General features: G+C 42.3%; 1 protein-coding gene across 4 annotated transcripts; it reads left to right on the forward strand.

The window, feature by feature from the left end:
• Positions 1-15084: 15084 nt before the first annotated feature.
• Positions 15085-23754, forward strand: LOC149278373 (putative ATP-dependent RNA helicase an3). Of its 4 annotated transcripts, XM_089502056.1 has the most exons (18): positions 15085-15129; positions 17321-17372; positions 17511-17561; positions 18782-18901; positions 19000-19117; positions 19540-19698; positions 19775-19874; positions 20080-20215; positions 20428-20513; positions 20819-20917; positions 21161-21321; positions 21714-21858; positions 22078-22222; positions 22318-22499; positions 22574-22691; positions 22984-23137; positions 23464-23588; positions 23672-23754. In XM_089502056.1, the coding sequence occupies exons 1-18, from the start codon at positions 15085-15087 to the stop codon at positions 23752-23754; spliced, it is 2079 nt and encodes a 692-aa protein (XP_089358182.1). The 4 variants fall into 4 exon arrangements, with proteins under 4 accessions (XP_089358182.1, XP_089358183.1, XP_089358186.1 ...); XM_089502057.1 differs by lacking the exon at positions 18782-18901 and having other exon boundaries at positions 23464-23591; XM_089502060.1 differs by lacking the exon at positions 18782-18901 and having other exon boundaries at positions 23056-23137; positions 23464-23591.
• The last annotated feature ends 499 nt before the right edge of the window (positions 23755-24253 follow it).

Here is a 24253-nt window from a genome sequence, read left to right on the forward strand (position 1 = left end):
GCCACTCTGCCCCCAGATATGCCTTATACCCCCTATTTGACACCCTGCTTTCCTGATATGCCTTATATCCTCCTATATGCGGCTCTGCCCCATGATATGCCTTTTAACCCCCTATATGCCACTCTGCCTCCAGCAACGCCTTATACCCCCTATATGCCGCCCAATGGGGCACGACCATTGGGTGGGGAGGTGCATACACGCCAGCCCCTTTAATTTTATTAGGCGCCAACGGGAAATTTCCCGATATTCCGGTGGGCCAGTCCGGCCCTGGTTGTTGGTCGTTCAGATGACTTGATTAGGATGCTGGCTGAGAGTGTTGGGAGGAAAGATTGTACACTTCTCGAAAAAGGTGGCTTTTCAGAGCGCTTTTGAAAGTCGCATACAAGGTAAAAAGGCTGACAGGATGAGAATTCCAGAGAAGGGGCGCAGCACGGGTGAAATCCTGGACGCGGGAGTGGGAAAAAGTAATAATGGTTAGTTAGAATAGAGGGTGAAAGGTCAGGAGAGGAAATATAGATTAGGGTGTTGTCTGCATAAAGGTGATATAGGAGCCACAGGAACATCAGTTGTCTGATGGAGGAGGTGTAGATGGAGAATATTAGAGGCCCAAGAACTGAGCTACGAGGAGCATCAACAGATAGCAGCAGGGGAGGATGAGCAAGTTCCAGTGGATCAGACACTAACATCAGAGAGGTAGGATTTAAGCCAGGAAAGATCTGTGTTCATTCACAGCACTTGTTACATAGTTACATAGTACCTAATGATGAAAAAATACCTAAGTCCATCAAGTTCAACCATTCTACCTAACCTTCCTACTCTTGATCCAAAAGAAGGCAAAAAAAACCTAATTAAGCTACTTCGAATTCTGCCATCAGGGGGAAAAATTCCTTCTTGACTCCAAAAGACAATCGGATTTCTCCTTGGATCAAGAAGCTCTAAATATTAATTCTATTTATAGCCCTTTATGTCATGCTTTTCTAATAAATATTCAGACCCCTTTTGAAGGCATCTAATGTATTTGAAGGCATCTAATGTATTTAAATATGGGCACAGCATCTGCCTTGCGCCAATCTAATGGAACTATGCCTGAACTGAAAGAATCCCTAAAGATCAGTAATGGTTGGGCCAGAATTAGACTTAGCTCCTTAAATACCCTTGAGTGTATACCATCCGGTCCAGGGGCCTTGTCTACCTTAACAGTATTTAATTGCTTGAACACTTTTTCGTTTATTAGCCAATCCCATGTTTGCTGTAATGGTTCCTTAAAATAAGCTGGCAGGGGCTCTGTCATTGGTTCTTACTTGGTATAAACAGAAGGAAAAAAAACTATTTAAGATGTCGGCTTTCTCTCTGTCCTCACTAATCAAGCTTCCTGTTTTAGATAATAAAGGACCAGCATTCTCTACCTTTAATTTTGCATTTACATACAAAGTTCTTGGGATTAGTTTTACTTTCCTTGGCAATCAGTTTCTCATTTTCCAATTTAGCCATTTTAATCACCTTTTTGCAGGTTTTGTTGAGATCTTTGTTTGTCATGAATGATACTGCTGATCGCTTTTATAATGCTTGAATGCAATTTGTTTATTTCTTATTTCCTGTTTCCTGGTAAGTCACATTGGTTTTGATTTGCTTCTTTTGTATTTGTTTCCCATAGGTATATATTGGGAAGTGTAATTTTGCAATGTGTGCTTAAAGGTATTCCATTTGTTCTCTGTCCAGAGAACAATCCATCACAGTATATACATTCCATAGTTGACCTTAGCCTGTCAAAGTTTGCCCTTCTGAAATTAAGTGTTTTGGTAGAGTAGTTACCTATTTGCTTTTTGGAATTAATCTCAAATGAAACCATGTTATGGTCACTATTCCCCAAGTGTTCTCTTACTTTGATGTTTGAGATAAGTTCCTCATTCCTCAGACAGGCATCCATTCTAGCTGAGGGTCTCTACTAATTGTGACATGAATTGGTCATTAAGCAGGTTCAGAAACTTGCTACCCTTAGTGGAACTAGTTCTACTATTCCAATCTATATCTGGGTAATTAAAATCTCCAATGATTAAAACGTCATTCCTATTTGCAGCCTTTTCAATTTGAAATAGCAGCTGATCCTCCCCTTCATTACTAATGTTTGGTGGCTTGTAGCATACACCTACAAGTGGTGTGCGACTCTTTTTACTATCTAGGCTAATCTCCACCCACTGTGTCTCCACATTACCACTGTCATCATGCTTCCTTAACCCCTCAAGGAAAATGGGCGGTCCCTAAACCCATTGAAAACAATGCATTTTGAGCCCGTACATGTACGGGCTTTGTCATTAAGGGGTTAATATTGGGATTTAGTTTAGGGATTTAGGGATTAGTTTGCATATAAACAAATCCCTCCCCCTTTTCTATTTACTCTGTCCCTTCTAAAAAGCGAATAACCTTGTAAATTAACTGGCCAGTCTTGCGTATCATCCCACCACGTTACAGTGATACCGATCAAATCATACTGTTCATCACTTACCAATATTTCCAGCTCACTCATTTTGTTTGTCAAGCTTTTTGTATTTGCTAAAAGACATTTAAGGTTACTACCCATTTTTGGTTCATCAGTTGACAAATATTTAATGACTGCAGGTTTTGTACTATGTATGGTAGCTCCATATCGTCTATGCTAACTCCACCACTGCTCTCACCCCCTTTTCCCATAGCTAGACCCCTTCCCAGTCTACTCTAGCTAGCACTTCATTTCTATCTTTATTCTGCCCCCCAGAACCTAGTTTAAAAGATCCTCGATTTCTCTAGCCATCCTCTCCCCTAGCACTGCAGCCCCCTCTTCATTGAGGTGCAGGCGATCCCTGCTGTAGAGTCTGTAGCCGACTGCAAAGTCTGCCCTGTGCTCCAAAAACCCAAATCCCTCTTTCTTACACCACACTCTTAGCCACACATTGATCCCCCTAAGCTCCTGCTGTCTCCCTTATGTAGCGTGTGATACCGGTAATATTCCCGAAAATGGAAAAAAAACACCAATGTGTACTAAGACTGCTTGATGATCTCCAGCCCCTCCCAACAATCTGTCTACCCGGTTCCGCAATATGTCAAACCCGAACACCCGGGAGACAGCATTCGGCATTCGGGGTCCTGGCGACACATTACCTTATCAACCTTCCCTATAATTGAATCCCAGCACCAGCACCTGTCTAGCCTTCCTTGCCTTATGGCCGCCCACTATGCTGGAGAGGCTACTCTCCTGGCTGCTAGGAGAGTCAGCCTGCCCCAGAAATGCTTCCTCTGAGCTGGTCTCCCCAGCATATTCGCACAAACTGGCAAACATGTTGGAGTGATCTAGCCCAGAAGAAACCTCCCTAGCCCTCCGAACCCTGCTACCCTTTACACAACTAACCCAGCTCTCTGCCCTCGACATCTCTTGTTCCCCATATCCACCCCCCTCTACATTGGCTCCGTAAGCAGTAAGCTCCTCTCCTTGTTGTCTATGTCCCTCAGTGTTGCCAGTTGCCTCTTTAGATCTAGTATAGTACATTCCAAAGTAGCAACCTGCTCACACTTGCAACAGCGGTATGGCCCCTGGGGAACTTGCTCCAAAAGTGCATACATGTTGCATACTTGGTTAAATGTGGGAATGGAAATAATAGAGGGTGAAGCATAGTGTTCAAAGAGAGGAAATTGATTAATTTAATAAGTTAGTCATTCCAGCGCTTTGGATGCTAACGTGAGAAGGAAAACTGGATGGTAGTTTGATGGGGATGTGGGACCAAGGGAAGGTATCTTTAGGATGGGAGAGATAATGGCATAGTTAAATGAGGATGGGACTACACCAGAGGAAAAAGAGATTAAAGACATTAGTTAGCAGTAAGGACACTAGAAAGGGATGGTAGGAAATGTGAAGGAGTGGGGTCAAGGGGACAGGTGGTGAGGTGGGAGGACGAGAGGATCATATGATTAACACCATGGTGGAGGATGCTATCCCTGATATTGCCAATTTTCTTTTTAAAGTAGGTAGCAAGCTCTTGGGTGGAGAAATTGGAGAAAGAGGGAGGTGCTGTGGGACAGAGTAAGTTGGGGTTATGGGAAAGGTAGGAAATCAATAAAATAAAATAAGTTTGCTTGGAGACATGGTGGGCTAATGTATAGGAACAGAGCATGAGTTTGTAACAAGTGAAGTCTTCAGTTCAACAGAAGAGAAGAGACAGATAGCGTGGTACTAAAATAAATATATATAGTTTATAGGTATCAGTGGCGTCTCTAAAGGGGGGCAAGGGGGGGGCAATTGCCCCCCCTAGGTTATTCCTTGCCCCCCCTGTTGCCCCCCCGCCGAATTTGTAACCACCCAGGACAGTCCTTGACTGCTAACGACGGCATGGTGCCGTCGCTAGCAGTCCCAGTCAGGTGCTAACAACGGCACCAACGCCGTCACTAGCACTATCTTACCTTGATGGAGGTCTGTGGACCTCCATCACCACCTACCCCGGCGATCTGCCCCTCACACTGAAGGGCATCACCGGGGCCCCCCGATCTGCCCGGTGACGTCTCGCGCAATTAGTGGAGAGTATTCCTTTTAACTTCTCGTGCTATTTTGTAGAATTGGATGTAGAGGTTCGCTAATCGTTTTTCAGTTGATTTTTTCCCATGGGTCTCAATATTTGAACAGTTTTCTTGAGGTCTGCTATCTACAGGTCATTACATGGGAGTGTTAAACTTCTAAGATATCCACAGTCACTTTGAGTTACATTTGGCCATTTCTTCATGAAAAAGAGATTTTGTTTTTGTGGATTGCCCATCCCCCCAGCATACACATATTTGAACATTTGGCTTTATTAATTCAAGAAATTATTTTTTAAAAAACAACAATAGCTTTCAGAGGACCATTTTTAAATCTGTAGCAAAGTATTTTAGTTATTTATCACAATGGCCTCTTTAAAGAAAGCATTTAATTTTTCTTAGCCTCTGCCTCTAATGCAAATGTGCTTATTCTGTGGAATCTTACATGTAACACCAGGTGAATATAGTTTTTCTGAATGCTACGTACCTCTCTTAACTCATCTCAATAGCCCAGTGAAACAATGAGCGAGTGAACCAGCTGTAGAGGACATAATACAACATATAACAATACAATAAACCTACAAAGCATACCTTCCAAAACCTTGTACTTACAAATGGATGAGTATTTTGATGTCCAAGATGTACTGTTTAAAATATTATTGACTGTATACAGGTTATGCCTGTATTTACTTGGTAAAGCTATTGATAATACGCAACATACCCAAATATGGGATGCTAGCTGTCTTTGAGGTAGGGTTAAGTTGGATGAAAACAAATTAAATTATTCTATTTAAAGGTCTCCACTGAAGACTTGTTCCAAGCCAATCCCACCACACATGTAACAAGCTAACTCTGCTGCACATCCAGATGTATCTATGCTTATTAGTATATTTCTAGTATATCATTTTACTAGGATATTTATAATTATGATTATAAAGGTGGTGGACAAAGGATGACAGACAAAGCTGTTTAGCATGTTTGCAGGCAGATAATAATCCTGTGAACTGAGACAAACATGATGATTTGCACACATATTTGTAAGATTTATGAAGCACTAATGTCATATGTGTCTGTAGACAGGAGCAGCAAGGGTGCAATTGCTTATAAAAATTATAATAAATGTTCGTCTGCTAAATGTTTTGTAGAAAGTGCAGATGTTAGCCACCTAGAGGTGATAAATGGGGATGGTGGCTAAAACTCCCCTCGTACTCCAAAGTGTTTTTCTCTGCATTTGTTTGTATGTAAATATTTTAAAGTATTGCTATCTCCAAACAATAATCCACAAGAAAGCAGTTGATAATTACACTACTGGAGCCCTGTTGCATAAAATTATACTTTTATCTGGTAATGATCATGTTATTACAAAAGCATACTATATATTCAATAATAGTTGAAGTAACTATTTTGGTTTCAATTACAATGCTTTACTATCACCCTAAGTGAAAATTGATTGCATCTGTCTACAAAAGCAGATTTTGACTGAAATGTGTAGTAAACCACATCTTCCATCGCGGCTCATCCCGGCGGAACTTTGAACTGCTGACACTCGGGGTCCCTGTCACAGTCGGGGTACAGGTCTGTCCCGTCACAGTAACTTTTGTGGTGAAGACTTCAGAGGACCACTCTTTAGAATATTTTTGCTTGTTCTTCATGTAATACCCCTTGTTCTGGACAATTTCACATTGGCTCTATTGAAATATATTTGCCTGTCCACAGAATCGCTAATTCAGAGAGATTTAAGCTATTGTAAGCTCATTTAAGCAGAGCCATCCTCACCTGTTGTCTCTGTAAGTCAAATTGTTATGTTACATGCTACTTGTTTTGTCCTGTCCACCCGTTGTGCAGCGCTATGGAATTTGAAGGCGCTATATAAAACAATAAATAATAATAATCTCACTGATTGAATTATGCATTGTGCTGAGCCTGCTCAGTCTTTCTTGTCCGGGGGGTCTTATAATATTTAATGTAATATCTCTCTGGCAAAGGCATTAAAAAGACATCTCCTGCATTTCTCCTCCAGCAGCAGCAGCAGCAGCAGCAGCTTGTCCTTTAGCAACCCATTATCAGAAAATCCTTGCTCCTCAAACCCCCTTTCCCATGTTTAACCCTTCTTCTCCTCTTAATTATTCTAGCCTTATCCAAATCATAGTTTAGAATCTCCATTAAATTCTAGCTACTATGTTGTTTTTTTCCTTAGTAGCAAAACTTCCACTGTTGAGGTGTAGGCCACACATACTGCTGATCGCTGCATAACAAAGCTTTGTTATCCAATACCCTAAATCTACACCATACACTATGATTGGACTAACCTTCAACTCTCTCCCTAGTATAATATGGCACTGGTAATATTCCTGCTGACTGGAACATATAAAGAACGGTCCTGTAGTATGTGAGTTGTATAATAGTAGTCTGCGTGTTTAGACATCCTACGCACTGCAGGACAGCACATGTGCTAGTGAACAACAGGGCAATTTTTCATGGTTTTGCTCTATGTTTCCTCAACCGTTATTTACATCTTTCTCATTTGGCGAACCCATATTTTTTTTCTAGACAAATAGAGTAATAAAATAAGATTTCAATAACACATAAATTCAGTTTTTCACAGCTAATATAAATTGGAAAAATACTAAAAGTATATTTATTGACTTGTCCTGATTTAAAAACCACCCTATATTCAAATATAAAGGTTACTTATTTTTAGGGTTTTATTTTTTTTATACCATACCTAACCCTAAACCTTACCCTATCTAGTTCCCCACTAACACTCACCACAATAACTACATAATATAGATTTAAAAATACATATAAACAATTAACCCCTTAGGTAAAAATTATTAAAAAAATAATATTTTTGGTCATTGGTTAATTGTGATCACCCAGGTGTGGAATATTCATGTAAAATCTAATCTGTAGCTTATTTCTGGTTCTTCTCCTTCAACTCCCTTAATAACAATGTTTAGTAGTTAAATGTATTCAGTGCTGGAATCTCTTAAAACCACATAAACTGGGGGGGTGTCCTGAATGAGGATTTTCACATTGCATTAGGAATCCTCCCCAATGGTTGAAAAACTAATTTTCTGCTACAATAAAAATACAAATTCCTTTTTAGCATCCTCCAATGTGTGAAAGCTAAGGCTTTCCACGCTTCTCTTTTTTGCTGGTTGATGGAATTCAACTGGCTTCTGGTAATAGGTGTCAAATTCAAAAGGTCTTTACATTGCTAAGGCAATTACCACTTTTTGAAAATTGAATGGAAATTTCAATTAACTAAGGAAAGCCTTGTTTTAAAAAGAAAATAGATGGTAAAGGCTTTGCGCAATTAAAACCAAATGAAAAATACAGCTGTTTTACATGCAAAATCACTTGATGATCATCTCTAAACAAAGTCAGACATTTGCAATATGAAACTTACTTCCTCAAGCTTAAACAATATAATATTAAAAGCTATCTTTAATGTGTTGGAGTGTCAGATGTATAATATATACTCTATATGACAAACATACCTGTGAACTTTCTGGCTCTGGCTACCTTGGTCCCGCTGTTGGTTCCCACTGATGTTGGAGGTAGTCCCACTGACATCATTGGGCCGCCCCGCTGACATTGCCGGACACACGCTATTTTCACACACCAGGACAGGCTCTACCACATTGACACTTAGACACACACACACACACACACACACCAGGACAGGCTCTGCTGCAATGAAGCATAAAAAAAAAATATTTTACACCGCTTCGTCATTAACTGCCACTTTTGCATTTTTGCCCTTTTGTGTATTGATGCCCCAGCCCGGCCCCCTTTATTATTGATTAATGCCCCCCCCACAACCTTGTGTATTGCCACCCTTTATGCCCCCACACCCTTGTATATTGACTTATGTGATGCCCCAGCCAATCCCCTTCTTTGTGTATTGATGCCCCCCCACCCTTTTTCGGCTAATATGATGCTGAACCAAGCTCTTGTGTATCGATGCCCCCACTGGCATGTGTATTACCCCCAGCCACCCCCCCCTATTGATTTTATAATGCCACAACCCAGCCACCCCCCTTTTGTATTATTGAATTTTTGTCCCAAGGGAATCCCCCCCCTTGAATATGGGTCCACTTTCCTCAAACCCCAAGCAATTTTTTTGATAATACTTATATTTTTGTGGGTTTTTTCCCCCCCCTGCTGTCCTCCAACGTGACGATCCTCTCCCTGTCAGGAGAACTCTTCTGAGCCTGCCCCCTTGAACGTCACGTCTTAAAAGGGGCATGACCCAAATCGAGGGGTGGCCTGGCTTTGCCTTGCCCACGTACTTATTATAGGGTGTGTCATTTGCTCCGTGTTGTGGAGTGGTCCCAGACCTCCCGCATTAAGCAGTGGGTCGATCTGGAAGACGCTCTTCTTGGTGTCCCTGTTCGCTTCCTCCCCTGGTTGTCGATGCCCTCCGCGAGACGCTTGGCTGCACCTCACCCTTTTGTCCGGGCCACCCTGCGCGTCTGGCACTCTCTAACTCGTTGCGCGCGGCTAACCACTTTTTCCCTCCCCGCTTACCCCCCTTAGGGACAATCCTGACTTCCCTCCAGGCGTGGGGGTCGATTTGTTCCCCGCTTTCGCCTCTGGCACTAATTCTATAAATGCTGGAACCTAGGCATGATGGGACTGTGATTGCTGTTAGCAATCACACTCCTATCATGCCAAGTCAGCCAGTACATGCTGAAACCTAGCTAGCTGCCCCCCTTGTGTATTGATGCTGCCAGCAGTATGGGGTCTTCACATCACTTACAGCCACCCTGTACCAGCATGTACTGGCTGACTTGGCATGATAGGAGTGTGATTGCTAACAGCAATCACAGTCCCATCATGCCTAGGTTCCAGCATTTACTGGTTGGATGTGTAAGTGCTGGAACCTAGGTATGATGGGACTTTGATTGCCGTTAGCAATCACACTCCTATCATGCCAAGTCAGCCAGTACATGCTGAAACCTAGCTAGCTGCCCCCCTTGTGTATTGATGCTGCCAGCAGTATGGGGTCTACACATCACTTACAGCCACCCTGTACCAGCATTTACTGGCTGACTTGGCATGATAGGAGTGTGATTGCTAACAGCAACCACAGCAAGCACAGTCCCATCATGCCTAGGTACCAGCATTTACTGGTTGCCTGGGTATGATAGGAGTGTGATTGCAGTGTGGATGCCAGGGCTGGCTTTGGGGTATGCAACCTGTGATCTATGCGTGTAATTTAGGGGGTTTTAAATATACCTTTTAATGACGTGTTTTTTTGTGAATTCCAATTGATCTATACCTGCAAAGCTGGGGTTGTGTGTTATTCTGTAGATCCATATCTGCTATGCTATGTTTCCATACATTATTTATGTATACCTGCAAATACAGGGTTCATATGTCTTATTCAGTTGATTAATACCTGCAATGCTGTTTCCATGTATTTATTTGATCTATACCTGCAATGCTACGTTTCATATACTATTGCAGGGGTGTCCAAGTTTTTTCTGCAGTGGGCCACTTCATCAGAATTGTATACGTTTGAGGGCCGCACTCATATATATATATATATATATATATATATATATATATATATATATATAATATGGCCTTTAATAAAATATGCAGATTAAAATAAATTAAATGACACAAAACCTTTACTTTTCCTCTCACTGATTTTTGGGATTTCAGGATTCTGGATAAGTAAAAATAAAATAGTCCTATTTATTTTAGCGATGCACTAAAATGAAAATTCTGGACCAAAACCGAAAATTCAGTGTTCACTTAGCCGAAACTGAAAGTGACCCCCCCCACACTTTTAATAAAAGTAAGTTACACACCAAAATTGTACAACAAAAATTATATATTATGATTGTTAACAGCAATCTCAGGCATACCCAGATTCCAGCATGTACTGGTTGGCTGGGCATTGTATTTTTGTCCAATTTTAGTGTGTAACCACACTTTTATTAAAAGTAACACACCACAATTGGACGAAAAAATCAAGAATATGACTTGGCATGATAGGAGTGTGATTGCTAACAGCAAACACACTCTTTTTATACCCAGGCAACCAGTAAATGCTGGAACCTAGGCATGATGGGACTGTGATTCCTGTTAGCAGATTGCTGTTAGCTGTTAGCAATCACACTCCTATCATCCCAAGTCAGCCAGTACATGCTGGTACAGGGTGGCTGTAAGTGCAGACCCCATACTGCTGGCAGCATCAATACACAAGGGGGCAGCTAGCCAGGTTTCAGCATATACTGGCTGACTTGGCATGATAGGAGTGGGATTGTTAACAGTAATCACAGTCCCATCATGCCTAGGTTCCAGCACTTACACATCCATGCTATCACACACACATAAATTCATTCATTCACAGATTCATTCACTCAATCAGACATACTCATTCACACACCCTCCCCCACCCCCTTACCTGCTCTACAGCTCTCGATGCCGCTCACAGACTCCAGCAGGGGGCGCGGCCTCCCTCGTTCTCCCCACAGCGGAGGCAGGACTGGAGCAGAGAATAGACCCTCCCACAAGTAAGCAGCAGGGCTCTTGTGATCCTGCCTGCTGATCTCACGCGGGCCGCATTTGGCCTGCGGGCCGCATGTTGGATGCCCCTGTACTGTTGTATACCTGCAAATACAGGATTTGTATGTCTGATTCTGTTTATTTGAGATCACAAGTGAATTTCAGTTGATCTATACATGCAAAGCTTGGTTTGTGTGTTAATGTGTTGATCTATACCTGCTATTGGCAACTGGGGCTAATGTTAATATATATGGGCAGCAGGGGCATCAATACACAAGGGGCAAAAACACTAAGGGGGGTATAAACGACAATGCAGTGTGAAAAATCCATCCTGATGTAGACGTCTGTGACGTAGATTGTGTCCTGCTGTTTGTGTGTTTTTGGTTATCAGTGTAGCAGAGCCTGTCCTTGGTGTGTGTGTGTATAGGTGTTGGTGTGGCAGAGCCTGTCCTGGTGTGTGTTTGGGTGTTGGTGTGGCAGAGCCTGTCCTGGTGTGTGTGTTCGGTTGTCAGTGTGTCAGAGCCTGTCCTGGTGTGTGTGTGTGTTTGGATGTGGGTGTGGCAGAGCCTGTCCTGATGTGTGTGGGTGTCTGTGGGGCAGAGCCTGTCCTGGTGTGTGTGTGTGCTTGGTTGTTGGTGTGGCAGAGCCTGTCCTGGTGTGTGTTTGGGTGTCGGTGTGGCAGAGGCTGTCCTGGTGTGTGTTTGGGTGTCGGTGTGGCAGAGGCTGTCCTGGTGTGTGTGTGTTTGGGTGCCAGTCCTGGTGTGGTTTCTAGTTCCAGAAATCAGTGAGAGGAAAAGTAAAGGTTTTGTGTTATTTACCGTATTTGCTCGATTAGAAGACAAATTTAATATAAGAGCAATATAAGACAAATGCTCTGAAAAATACCCCTCATCTTATAATCGAGTTTGTCTTCTAATCAGACCTCAAATAGAGGTCTGACTATGAGACTAAGATCCACATCCCCCGCAGCACTGCAGGGTACCTGGATCCTCCTGTCTGGTAACCTCGGCTTCTATCACCCGGCAGCAGCAGAGGTTGTCTACGCGCAGACTTTCCCCATCTGCCAGAAAATTCTCTTCTCTGGCAGCCAGCAAATGTCTGCGCAATGGACGCAGACAATCCCCGATGCTGCTGGCACTTCCGCCGGGGCTTCTATGACGGAGCACCGGTGTTCACACATAGAAGCCCCGGTGGAACTAACACCAGCCTCCACTAGACACCAGGGAGTCAGAAGCACTGGTAAGTCAGGGGGAGTGTTATATGGGGGACATAAGGCTTTTCTGGAGGCAGTGCTCCATGATATGCCTTTTAACCCCCTTTAGGCCACTCTGTCTCCAGAAATGCCTTTTAACCCCCTATACGCCACTCTGCCTCCATACATGCCCTTTAACCCCCTATATGCCACTCTGCCTCCATACATGCCCTTTAACCCCCTATATGCCACTCTGCCTCCATAAATGCCTTTTAACCCCCTATATGCCAGAGTGGCATAAAACGATATAAGGCATTTCTGGTGTGTGTGTGTATATATATATATACCGTATTTTTCGCTCTATAAGACGCACCTGCTGATAAGACGCACCTAGATTTTAGAGGAGAAAAAAAAGGAAAAAATATTTTGAGCTAAAAAATGGGCTAAAATATTTATTACAATAACTGAATAAGCTATGAACACAGTAAGACACACACAGTAAGACACACACAGACACAGTAAGACACACACAGACACAGTGAGACACACACACACACACACAGTAAGACACACACACACAGTAAGACACACACACACACAGTAAGACACACACACACAGTAAGACACACACAGTAAGACCTCCCTCCCTAACCCCCCTTCTCAGTATCTCCCCTCTAACTCCCTAACCCCCCCTTCTCAGTATCTCCCCTCTAACTCCCTAACCCCCCCTTCTCAGGATCCGCCCCGCCCCGGTCACTTACCTTAAACTCCTGTGTTGGAAGCGTGAGGCGTTTGTCTCGGGTGCCGGCGCTTCACTGCTGAGCGCCGGCGTCTGACGTCATATGCCGGCGCCCAGCGTAAAGCGCCGGCACCCGAGACAAACGCTTCCAACACAGGAGTTGAAGCGCTGAGGCAGGCGGCGGTGGCGGCGGCTGCCGCCAGCAAAGGATTCCTGTATATCTGTCAGGCAGAGGGGCCCGAGAGTTGCCGAGCGGTTGTCTTCAGCAACCGCTCGGCACCCCTTGGGCCCCCCTGACTGGCAGAAATCCAGGACTCCTCTGCTGGCGGCCGCCGCCGCCTGCCTCAGTTGCGACCCCGGATTTATCGGCGTATAACACGCAGGTAGGGTTTAAGCTCCGGATTTTAGTTAAAAAAGTGCGTGTTATACGCCGATAAATACGGTATATCGTTGCCCCCCCTCCCTCCCTCCCTCCCTGCCTGCCTGCCTGCCTGCCTGCCTGCCTGCCTGCATCTTCGCTCCATAAGACGCGGCTGATTTTTCATCCTACTTTGGGAGGAAAAAAACTGCGTCTTATGGAGCGAAAAATACGGTATATATATATATATATATATATATATATACTTACAAAGCAGGACCTCACATTATTACTTTATAGTGCTTAACAGAGCACATTTACATGTACTTTTGTTTTAGGAATTGTGGCTGGAAGTGTGGACCATACCAAGACTTTTGCATACAAGCTGAGTATCCCTTATCCGAAACACTTGGGACCACAAGTACCGGTACTTCAGATAAGAGATGATTTTGGATAATGGTTCAAGTCTTCTCCCCCGTGTCTGCTATTGTTCAGGCTTCTCCACACTGTCCTCAGAGCTCTTCTTGTCCCTTGTTCAGTCTTCCCCAGAGCATCTCTGGTCCAAGAAGCGGGGAAGACCGAACAATGGACCAGAAGTGCCCTGGGACAGCGGGGAGAAACCTGAACGGAACAGACAACAGGGAGAAGTAAAAAATGAGATGGGGAAAGGATCTACTGACTACAGGAGAGGTCAGACACATCTTTCCTACCCTCCCTCCCTTATCTGAATTTTTTTTTAATATCTTTTCAGATAAGGGATTCTCCTATAGTCACACACATTTGACGCCTAATCACTTTTATAGCATTTTATTTACCTATTCCTGTATGATACACCCATACCTTAAAAGCATTCTGCGCTCCTAGAAAAAAAAAAAGGGCCATTGGTGAAGAAAATATGGTATCAGGCCCTTGACGGGGACACTTTATAAGCGGAGCTACTTATTAATTCAGGAACGTAAGTTCCTGTGACGAAAATGATGCTAACATGCTAATAGTAGGAGGTAAACAATTCAAAACAATATTTCTAACGGTTGTGGTTGAAACCATTAAAAAACGTGTCACAAAAAAATGAACAGTAGAAATTTTCAGTTATCACGGGTCAACCGTGCGTATTTAGCTACTTCACACTGGCCGAGCACGGCATCGCCATGCAGTAAGCAAAACTCTTCATCTCCAACCCCTCAAAAATCACTACCCCGGTATCACCGATTGGGTGGGGACGGGCGAAACCAAGAATCGTTAAATCTCGCGATCTGATGCTCGAGAATTCTACCAAGCCGCGTTGGCGAAGAAGTTCTTTTAGACTGCGAGGACTCGTGAACGCTCATGCGTACACTCTCTTTCTCCCGCGAATTCAGAGCGCGTGCACGAATTCTCTTACGCTCCGCCCCCTGCCAGTAACTACACCAGAGCCGGTAGCTTCCCCCGAAAACGTACTGACGTCACTTATACTGCGTCCTTATTTAAGAAAACGGCCCGGCTCGTTCTGGCGTTCAGTTGGGAGCAGCTTCTCGTACTGTTCGCGTCTCCGTTTCGAAATAGACGAGCGACATTTCTAATAATATCGCTAATAGTCGTCTTTTATTTATTTTGTTTTGTGTTCGAATTACCGATTGTATAATACATCGACTCCGGCAACTGAAAGACAGATTCAACCGTCAACTACTCCGCCCGGCATCTCCATCCGAATTACTGATCAAGAGGTCCCGGCCTTCCTACACCTTAGTTATGAGTCATGTGGCCATCGAAAATGTTCACGGTCTAGACCAGCAGGTGAGTTCGCTGTAAACAGTTCGCTGAGTATATGTCGTGTATTCGTGGTGTGAAGCGGATGTGCGCTCAGCCCTTGTCAGACAATGGAGGCCTAGTCATGGGCTCTTCGCCTATGTGCGCAGTTACATTATGCGGAGAAATCCCAGTGGCTGCTGGCCCCTCCTCCCTGGCACATCGTACCAGTGCAGGCGGATCATCTCCTCCTTAGCCGAATGAGGCCTTGTTTCGGCCTTAATTTTCTTCTCCCAATATCTTTCTGATTACGACTGCCCTAGTGCGTCATGAGGGCCGGGCTGCCCCGGCTGACTCATTCTAGCTACGTTGTATTACCCCCCCTCCACGTTAGTTTCTCCTTTATTGCTTTTGCATATTTAATTTTATCTTGCGGATGTTCGTGTCCTAATTAGGGTTTGGGAGCAGGCCGCGATGCGGCATTCTTCACAATGGCCGTCTTTATGGGGGAGGGGGGAGGCACGCAGCTGGTTTAATACAGGGAAACAACGGCCTCTTAATGTTTTTTTTTTATTATATATTTTGCCGCGCGTTCGATTTTTTCAATCGTTTTTTTAATGTTGGTCACGTTCTAGGCTTTGGATCGCAGCCTCTAAAGCGATATGGTTTTTTTTTTTTTTTTACTGGTAAACATTTTACGGTTGATGCTTTTAAGTTAGTCATTTTTTTAGACTTCATTGCCACGTGTTAAGTATTTTATATGGCGATGATGGGGCACAGGATGCCTTTATTTTCATTGATTCGCTCTCTCTTTTTGTCAATGTAAAGCAGCCACGCAGAGTTTCTAAGACAATGTAAAGTCTGATCCTTGTATCAAACCAGAATGTGTAATTATCGCAAATATTTTTAATTTTGGCAATGCGCCACTTCAACACTAGGTATGTTTCAAAATCCTTTGGCATATGGCTAGTGATGTCTTATAATGGACACCATTGGCTGTCCAGTATAACATGAATAAATCCAAGTGTTAAAACTGAATGAGTTTCCCTAAAATCAAATGTACTGACTTTTTGTTTTTAATTAGATCCGTAGTTGGGCTTTGTTTTTTTTTTCTTTTAACCTTTTGCCTACCCAGGGTTGGCGTTGCTCTTGTGTATTGGAGCAGAATACGGTTTAGGCCTTTTAGCCTGCCCCAAAATATCTTGACTTGTACGGCTTGCTTGTTATGGACCCCAATTGCATAAGTACGCTGCTGTAAAAACCCTGTCTAAGCCACGAGATGGGTGTAATTGTGTGCAAATGCTTAAAAATAGTTCTTGACTGCTCCTGTGCCGATATACTATTTGTCTTTGCTCTAGCGTTCTTAAGTGTGGACAATATCCAACTTTTTGTAGTTAACAAAAAAAAAAATGCTGACGCGAAGCCTTCCGTATGACTTCACGTTATTGGCAGGCGTGTTGTAAACGTTTTAATGTGTTTACGACACAAATAGTTAAGTAGCTACTGCATAATGTTTACAGATGTACTGTTTACAGCCTTTGAAGTGTTCACAGATAACACATTTACGTAGTAGTGACTCGGTTAGTCTTAGGTGTTCGTTATGTTAGTGGAATAAGGGTGGTCGGCTTGAGTTCATTGACAAGATCGATCCGTACCACCCGTTGTGTGGCTTGAATCTGTCAGATATTGTGTCCCTTCTATGCATATTTATAAAAGATTTGCTGTGTACATTTGAGACTTTAATGGCATTTTGTCTGCCTTATATAAGCTATACACCTATTTCTATTTTACTGTAAGGTACTTGGCAATAACTGGTATTTGGTTTTTCAGTCCCATGGATAAAAGCATCTTTCTGCACAAGATATCCTGCTAATTTGTGCCGTGTTAAGTGATTTGGGTTTTTATGGTAGTTTTGTGACTTAACATAGCCAGTGTCTCACATGTTAACGTCAGAGTGAATTCTTTTGCTAATGTGCGTGTACATCAGCAGCTCGAATTGCTTCTGGACTGCCTTTAACTTTTATCCTCCATTTTGTCTTGTTTCGGTTGTTTCTTTAGTTGCAGTTCCAAACAAAACCAGAAGAGGTCACTTATACGTCAATATTCAGTGACGTGTTGAGCATATCCCCAAGAACCTAGCCCTATCCTTCAATAGAGCAAATTATCAATGCATTTACTCTAGAGTTTTGTAATTAAACATATTGCGTTTGAATACTAACTTTTTTTATTTTAATTTTAGTTTGCTGGCCTAGACTTGGATTCTGCTGACGGACAAGGTGGTGCTGCAACTAGTAAGTAGTGCATTTCTGTCTTGAGACTTTTGTATCTGCTAGCACAGTTGACTTTGAAGATTCTGTCCTCTTCTATTGGAAATGTGCTCTTGAATATAGAACCACGTGATGCCAATCTTTTTTTTCTTCCCACTACAGAAGGGCGTTACATCCCACCTCATCTACGAAACAGAGAGCCTCCAAGACAGGGTAAGCTTTTTATTAAAGAAAGTATAACCACTAGCCTTTGCTATTCATGCATTGTAGTGAACTCACTGAACATTTATTACTTGGATTGAGTATATGGACTATCATTTATAACTGCAGACTTCAGCTCTGAGCCAGTGCGAGTATGGAGCAGTACACAAACAAACGGGCTACCATTAAGTCTAATGTAGTAGGGGTCCTAAAGGAGTTATTAACTCGCTCAAATTTTATTAAATGGGTAAATCTCTAAAATATAGTGGCATCGCTAACAATCATTGGCAATCAATGCCAATTTCTCCCCACTTCTGATCTGCCTGCTGAGCATACCACAAAGTATGATCAGTGGCAGCAGTGTATTAAGCTGTCCCTCATGCAGTATCTTTACTGAATCCACAAAAAAGGATTCACAAACGTCTGTCTGGTATGCAGTCTTAGTGCCGTTTAAAAAAAAAAATGGTTGCCGCTTGAATCAGTAGGGACGTCTTGTTGCACATGTGCACAAGTAGAAATAATACTACAGGAATAAACTAGTGATATATCTGCTGTTTACTTGTGAACGATTAGCTGTGAAACATGCCAGTGATGAGTAAACTTCATGCTGAAAGATCTATTGTTGTGTAGGTTATCCACGGTGCCCGTACCCTGCTGTAGAGGTGTATAGGGGCTACGGTGATTGGTGGTCACAAAGAAATGGTACGGTTACCTGTCAGTGTATTGGCTGTGCAATAGCGTGGCTTGCATAAGCTATAGCCATTAAGCTGCCTGTGAATTGCAGTGAAATTACGTTCACGTTGCTCAGCTTTGTAACTTTCTGAGCACACCAAAACCGTCCACAGCTTAATGTTTTTACCTTGACTGTAATGCAGCAGTCTGGCCTGCAATAATTTCTTGGTAAAGTCTTGTGAGGGTCCCCAACTGACCCTCAGGTCTATTTTGAAAACCGCAGAGCAGACAATCTGAATCTTCCCTTTGTAGAACTTGTTAAAATATTTTACAATTACACCTGTTGATTTACAAGCCTTAATCTTGTTCTTTTCACTTGTAAGAATCTGGCAGCAGTTGGAAGTAATGAACTAATATGCATGTGAAATTAAACCTTGAGATTTTGTCAGCTTGCTTTAGCTTGCTTTTAGACAGTAGTTTCAAGTCTGGTCACATGACCCAGGTTAAAGTTTTTTTTTGTGTACTATCGGCTTATTCCTCTTCCAATCTCCTTTTTAAAGATGCAAATTGGGATTCCCGTGGAGGTAATGGCTATATCAATGGAACCAATGATGATCGTGTGAATGGCTGTGATCGCGGTGGCCTTGGGAATCGAGGTTCTGGACGTACAGACAGAGGAGGTATTGGCAGCGTTGAGCTGTATGTTCATTTGCAGTATAGAAAGTTTCCTTCAAATGAGCTATGGGCTTTCCTACAGTGTCTGAATTCTTGTGCTTAGGTTTTTATGACCGTGATAATTCTGGCTGGAACTCTGGCAGAGACAAAGATGCATACAGCAGTTTTGGATCCCGTGGCAAAGCAGGTTTATATGGTGATAGAGGAAGTGGAACCAGAAGGTAAGGCTTTTTTATACTCCAGAATTTTGAAGCAAATCTTTTATATAGAGTATAATTCTGGATATGGAATGCTTAGTTATAAATCGACATTATTTAACTGATGTGAGTAGTTTGGGGATTTGTTTAAACAACCTACTAAACACCTTGTGTTTTGTGCACACAAGTAAGGTGAAACACTTCCTTTGCCCATAAACCTGAGGGTAGTCCTGTGTGCTGTTCTCGCACCTTGGCCACCACCTCATAAACTGGTAAACCTCCAAATGTATCCCAGGTAAGCATGACATAAATTGGAATGTAAAGGGTGGTGGAAAGAGGTGGGCTGTGTTGCTGGTCTTGGGTTTATAATTAACACTTAATATGTAGATCTCTTTAAAAATGTGCCTCGGGTTAGAACCCTATTTCTAACTTGTTTCCACATGTAGATCAGATGACCGTCGTGTTGATGGCTTTGATGGTGCAGGCAATCGTGCAGACAAGGGAGGATTTGGCAGGTTTGATCGTGGCAATAGCCGTTGGTCAGATGAAAGAAATGATGAAGATGACTGGTCAAAACCCCTTGCTCCAAATGATCGTATAGAGCAGTAAGTAATTAATCACAAGTAGATCTCTCAAAACCCCCATCCCACCAAAGCCTACAACCTTGTCATTTGCTTTCAGGGAGCTCTTTTCCGGAGGCAACACGGGCATTAATTTTGAGAAGTATGATGACATTCCAGTTGAAGCTACAGGCTCCAATTGCCCTCCACACATTGAAATTGTATGTATTTTCTTTCTCAAAGCTAGGGAAGTGGTTCAGTTAAATTTAACTGCAGCTATTCATAGTTCCTCAGTTTTTACAATAAAAACAGACATATTGTTGGCAATGTTTAATACTGTGCTATAACATATTGGGACAAACCTTAGTCTATTGCTTACATTTTTGTGAGTTTGCTTTTTACATTTTGAAAATGTGTTCTTTCTAGTTTCAAGATGTCCAGATGGGTGAAATAATAATGGGAAATATTCAACTGACACGTTACACACGACCAACCCCAGTGCAGAAACATGCAATTCCTATAATCATAGAAAAAAGGGACCTTATGGCATGTGCTCAGACAGGTAACTAGCATTAAGGCTTGTGTAATTTTGATGTTGATTCTTCACATCCTGATTTGTTGTATAAATGTCCCAAACATTATTTGTAAATATGCTACAGTTCCTTTGCATAAGCTACCGGACATCTCCTTGCTAGAGCAACTTGTCTATTTACTCTGGTTTTTAAAAACCTTTATGAATGTGGATCTTATATTTTGAAATGTTCATGCTTTCAGGTTCTGGAAAAACAGCAGCATTTCTTCTTCCAATTTTAAGTCAGATATATGCTGATGGTCCTGGTGAAGCACTTAAGCACACAAAGGTATTGTGAAACTGTTCAAATTCTGCACTGGGTCCATACAATGACTCCTAGAAGTCTATAGATGCTGTTTTGTAGTTTGATAGTAAGTTAGGTAGCTGTGAATTGGGAAGATACCACTCTTCTGCAGAAACTTCATTTGCCTTTTTCTGCCTTCTAAGACTGCTATTCAACACTTTTCTATAGAACATTGGTGTATATAAAGCATGCTAAATTTAATGGGGTTCATGAGAAGTCTGGCAGATACTTGCCAGCCAGTTTTGAACAAGTCATAGATTTGATTTAACACAACCTTGTAAACTTTGCAGGATAATGGAAGATATGGCAGACGTAAACAATTTCCTCTCTCCCTGGTTTTGGCTCCAACAAGAGAACTGGCAGTGCAAATCTATGAAGAGGCCAGAAAGGTATATTAAACTAGGCAACTTGACATTATTGGTCCAGTGAACCCCATGTGTCGGCTGTGGCGAATCTCTAGTTAGGAGTGATAACTTGATAAAATACAGCAGTACTTGTCATGTACGTCAAACAAGTTGTTGGTCACTCTTGCTAAAGCAAGAACACTTGGTACACAATGCCCTCTTTACTGCTGTATAGTGCCAGTGAATCCATAACAGTTGGTGAACCTATATCTTTATACTTGCATACAGTTTGCATACAGATCCAAAGTTCGCCCATGTGTTGTATACGGAGGAGCTGATATAGGACAACAGATTCGGGACTTGGAGCGTGGATGCCATTTACTTGTTGCCACTCCTGGTCGTCTTGTTGACATGATGGAGCGGGGGAAGATTGGCTTGGACTTCTGCAAGTATGTTAAATAGGATATAGTAAAATGTTTGGGTTGCTTTGGGAGAATGGGTGCAAGGCAAATTGTGTTAATGCTGCAGTTTAAAATCCATGAAGAACCAACCCCAGATATTTTTCTCCTGTAGGAAGAACTTGACCATGCATAATGGATTCTTTATATATGGCAATATCAAACCTCACATGACTTGCACAATTAACCTTTCATAATACAGAGTTAACTGGAAGTGCGACTACGCAGAGTCCCACTTTAAGAAACTTTGTATTTGACGTGCAACTGCTAATTACATGAACTTTGGACTGTAAATGAGAGGTTTGCATAGCTATTCAATGTAGCGACATGGCAACTTCTCTAGTGTGTATTGTGTTATTTACCCCTGGTTTTCACTTATTCAGGTATCTTGTCCTTGATGAAGCTGATAGAATGCTTGACATGGGGTTTGAGCCCCAGATAAGACGCATTGTTGAGCAAGACACAATGCCCCCAAAGGGGGTCCGCCAGACTATGATGTTTAGTGCCACTTTCCCAAAGGAAATCCAGGTAACTAAAAAAAAAAAATCCTAATTAACCTCTGCAGTGTTTTCTGAAGAATGCTGGGCTTTCAGTTGCAGCTTTTCTTTTAGATTATTCTAGGATTGTTTCAGTAAATAACAGTCTGGACATTTGAATGGCTCTACCTTAAACTTGTATTCCAGGACTAGTGAGCATTCAGCTTCCCTAGTTCTACAGTTGATGAGTTTTGTTTTTTTTATTATATAGATCCTTGCTCGTGATTTCTTGGAGGAGTACATCTTTCTTGCAGTTGGAAGAGTTGGGTCCACATCTGAAAACATTACTCAGAAAGTGGTTTGGGTTGAGGAAATGGACAAGCGATCATTTTTGCTCGATCTCCTTAATGCAACAGGTAGACTGTTCTTTCTAGAATAAACTCGTGCATTGCTTACATGGTTTTTATTCTCGAAGCTGATTAGTTAAAATCTGCACAATGTTATGTCCTAGGTAAAGATTCCTTAACATTGGTCTTTGTTGAGACAAAAAAGGGTGCTGATGCACTTGAAGATTTCCTGTACCATGAAGGCTATGCTTGTACAAGCATCCACGGAGACAGGTCCCAAAGAGACAGAGAAGAAGCACTTCATCAGTTCCGCTCAGGGAAAAGCCCTATCCTTGTTGCCACTGCTGTAAGTTAGCATATAGCAAAGTATTATAACTTTCATATAATTGGCTGCTATAAAACTGTCCCTCTCGCTTACAGGTTGCAGCTAGAGGACTTGACATTTCAAATGTCAAACACGTTATTAACTTTGACTTGCCGAGTGACATTGAAGAATATGTACATCGTATTGGTCGTACAGGCCGTGTTGGTAATCTTGGTGAGTTTTGTAGTCTTTGTTATGCTACTCCCTGCATGATTAGTTTTGGAATACCATTTAAGCTATATGTGGCATTTAACAGCATATGAGAACAACTTGACCCATCTAGTCTGCCAGTTTCCTGCTTTAGGCTTAGATTCATGACCACTTTTTGGCCAGTTTACTTCCCAGGCGCACTAATTTTCTCATTAAAGATCAGCTGATGCATAGTACTACACTTAGCATGTCGATATCTAGACTTATAGTCTAGCAATGTCCTTTGCATAAATTTTTTTTTTTTCCCCACCTCTAGGACTTGCAACATCCTTTTTTAACGAGAAGAACATAAATATAACAAAGGACTTGTTGGATCTGCTGGTGGAAGCAAAACAAGAAGTACCATCTTGGTTGGAGAACATGGCTTATGAACAGCATCATAAGAGTAGCGCTCGTGGCCGTTCAAAGAGGTGACAAATTAACATCCTGGTTTTGCATGGGCTTGGCTGTCTTTAGTTGGTTTTAAGTGTTAAATTGAAGGTTACAAGAGGCCTGTTCATAGAGGAATGATTAACTGGCTCATCTAGCCTGCTTTTACTTTAACATGGCCTTTAGGATATCATTCCTTTACTTTATACTATGTGGTAGTCTGTTCTCATTCCCCTTTACAGAAAGGGCATGGTGTAATGTATCCTTACGCACTAGTCTAGTACCATTTTATTAAAAATAAATCCTTGGAATTTTGTGACTTTTTGTTAATACATAGTTAACTGTTTTTTGAAATGTGATCCTATAGCCGATTCAGCGGTGGATTTGGTGCCAGAGATTACAGAACAAGCAGCGGTGGTTCAAGCACTAGCTTTGGTAGCAGCAGCCGTGGAGGTCGGAGCAGTGGCCATGGAAGCAGCAGGGGATTTGGAGGTGGTAAGTGTCAATTGTACTGGCAATTTATGGTTCTGTTAAACGTGTCTCGCAGTGCTTAACAGTCATTGCTCTCTTTACAGGTGGATATGGTGGTTTCTATAACAGTGATGGATATGGAGGAAACTATGGCGGTAGCTCCCAGGTTGACTGGTGGGGCAACTAAGGATGGCAGAAATGACTCAAACCAAACAAGCTAATATGGAAACCACATGTAACTTAGCCAGACTATACCTTGTGTAGCTTCAAGAAAACGTGTACATTAACCAGCTGTGACTTCACGGAATTTTCTTTTCAAGGGAGCTGTGGGCCATGAAGAAAAATGGGGCAAAAACCCGACTCTGAAAGTGTTGGAAGATTTCATTGCTGTAGTTTTGGGGTTTACACCCAAATCCACCCCTCCCTACCAACTGCATTTATTTTGTCTGAGGATAATTTGTTTAATGTACTGTGCCTTTAACTTTAGATAACTTTTTTTATTTTGATGTCCTGTTGGCTCAGTATTGCTCAAGATAAAATTGTTATGATAAAATAAACTTATCGAACTTGGGCAAAATCAAACCTTGGCACAAAGGTCTGATACAACACAAGACAGGATTAGTTTCATCCACTAATTAATATTACGAGGCAAAACTTGTGTGCAGTGAGCCTGCATTAGAGCTTCT

The sequence above is a fragment of the Sceloporus occidentalis genome, unplaced genomic scaffold, assembly GCF_023333645.1.
Source record: "Sceloporus occidentalis isolate IW3139 unplaced genomic scaffold, rSceOcc1.0.p SCAF_192, whole genome shotgun sequence".
Taxonomy (NCBI): domain Eukaryota; kingdom Metazoa; phylum Chordata; class Lepidosauria; order Squamata; family Phrynosomatidae; genus Sceloporus; species Sceloporus occidentalis.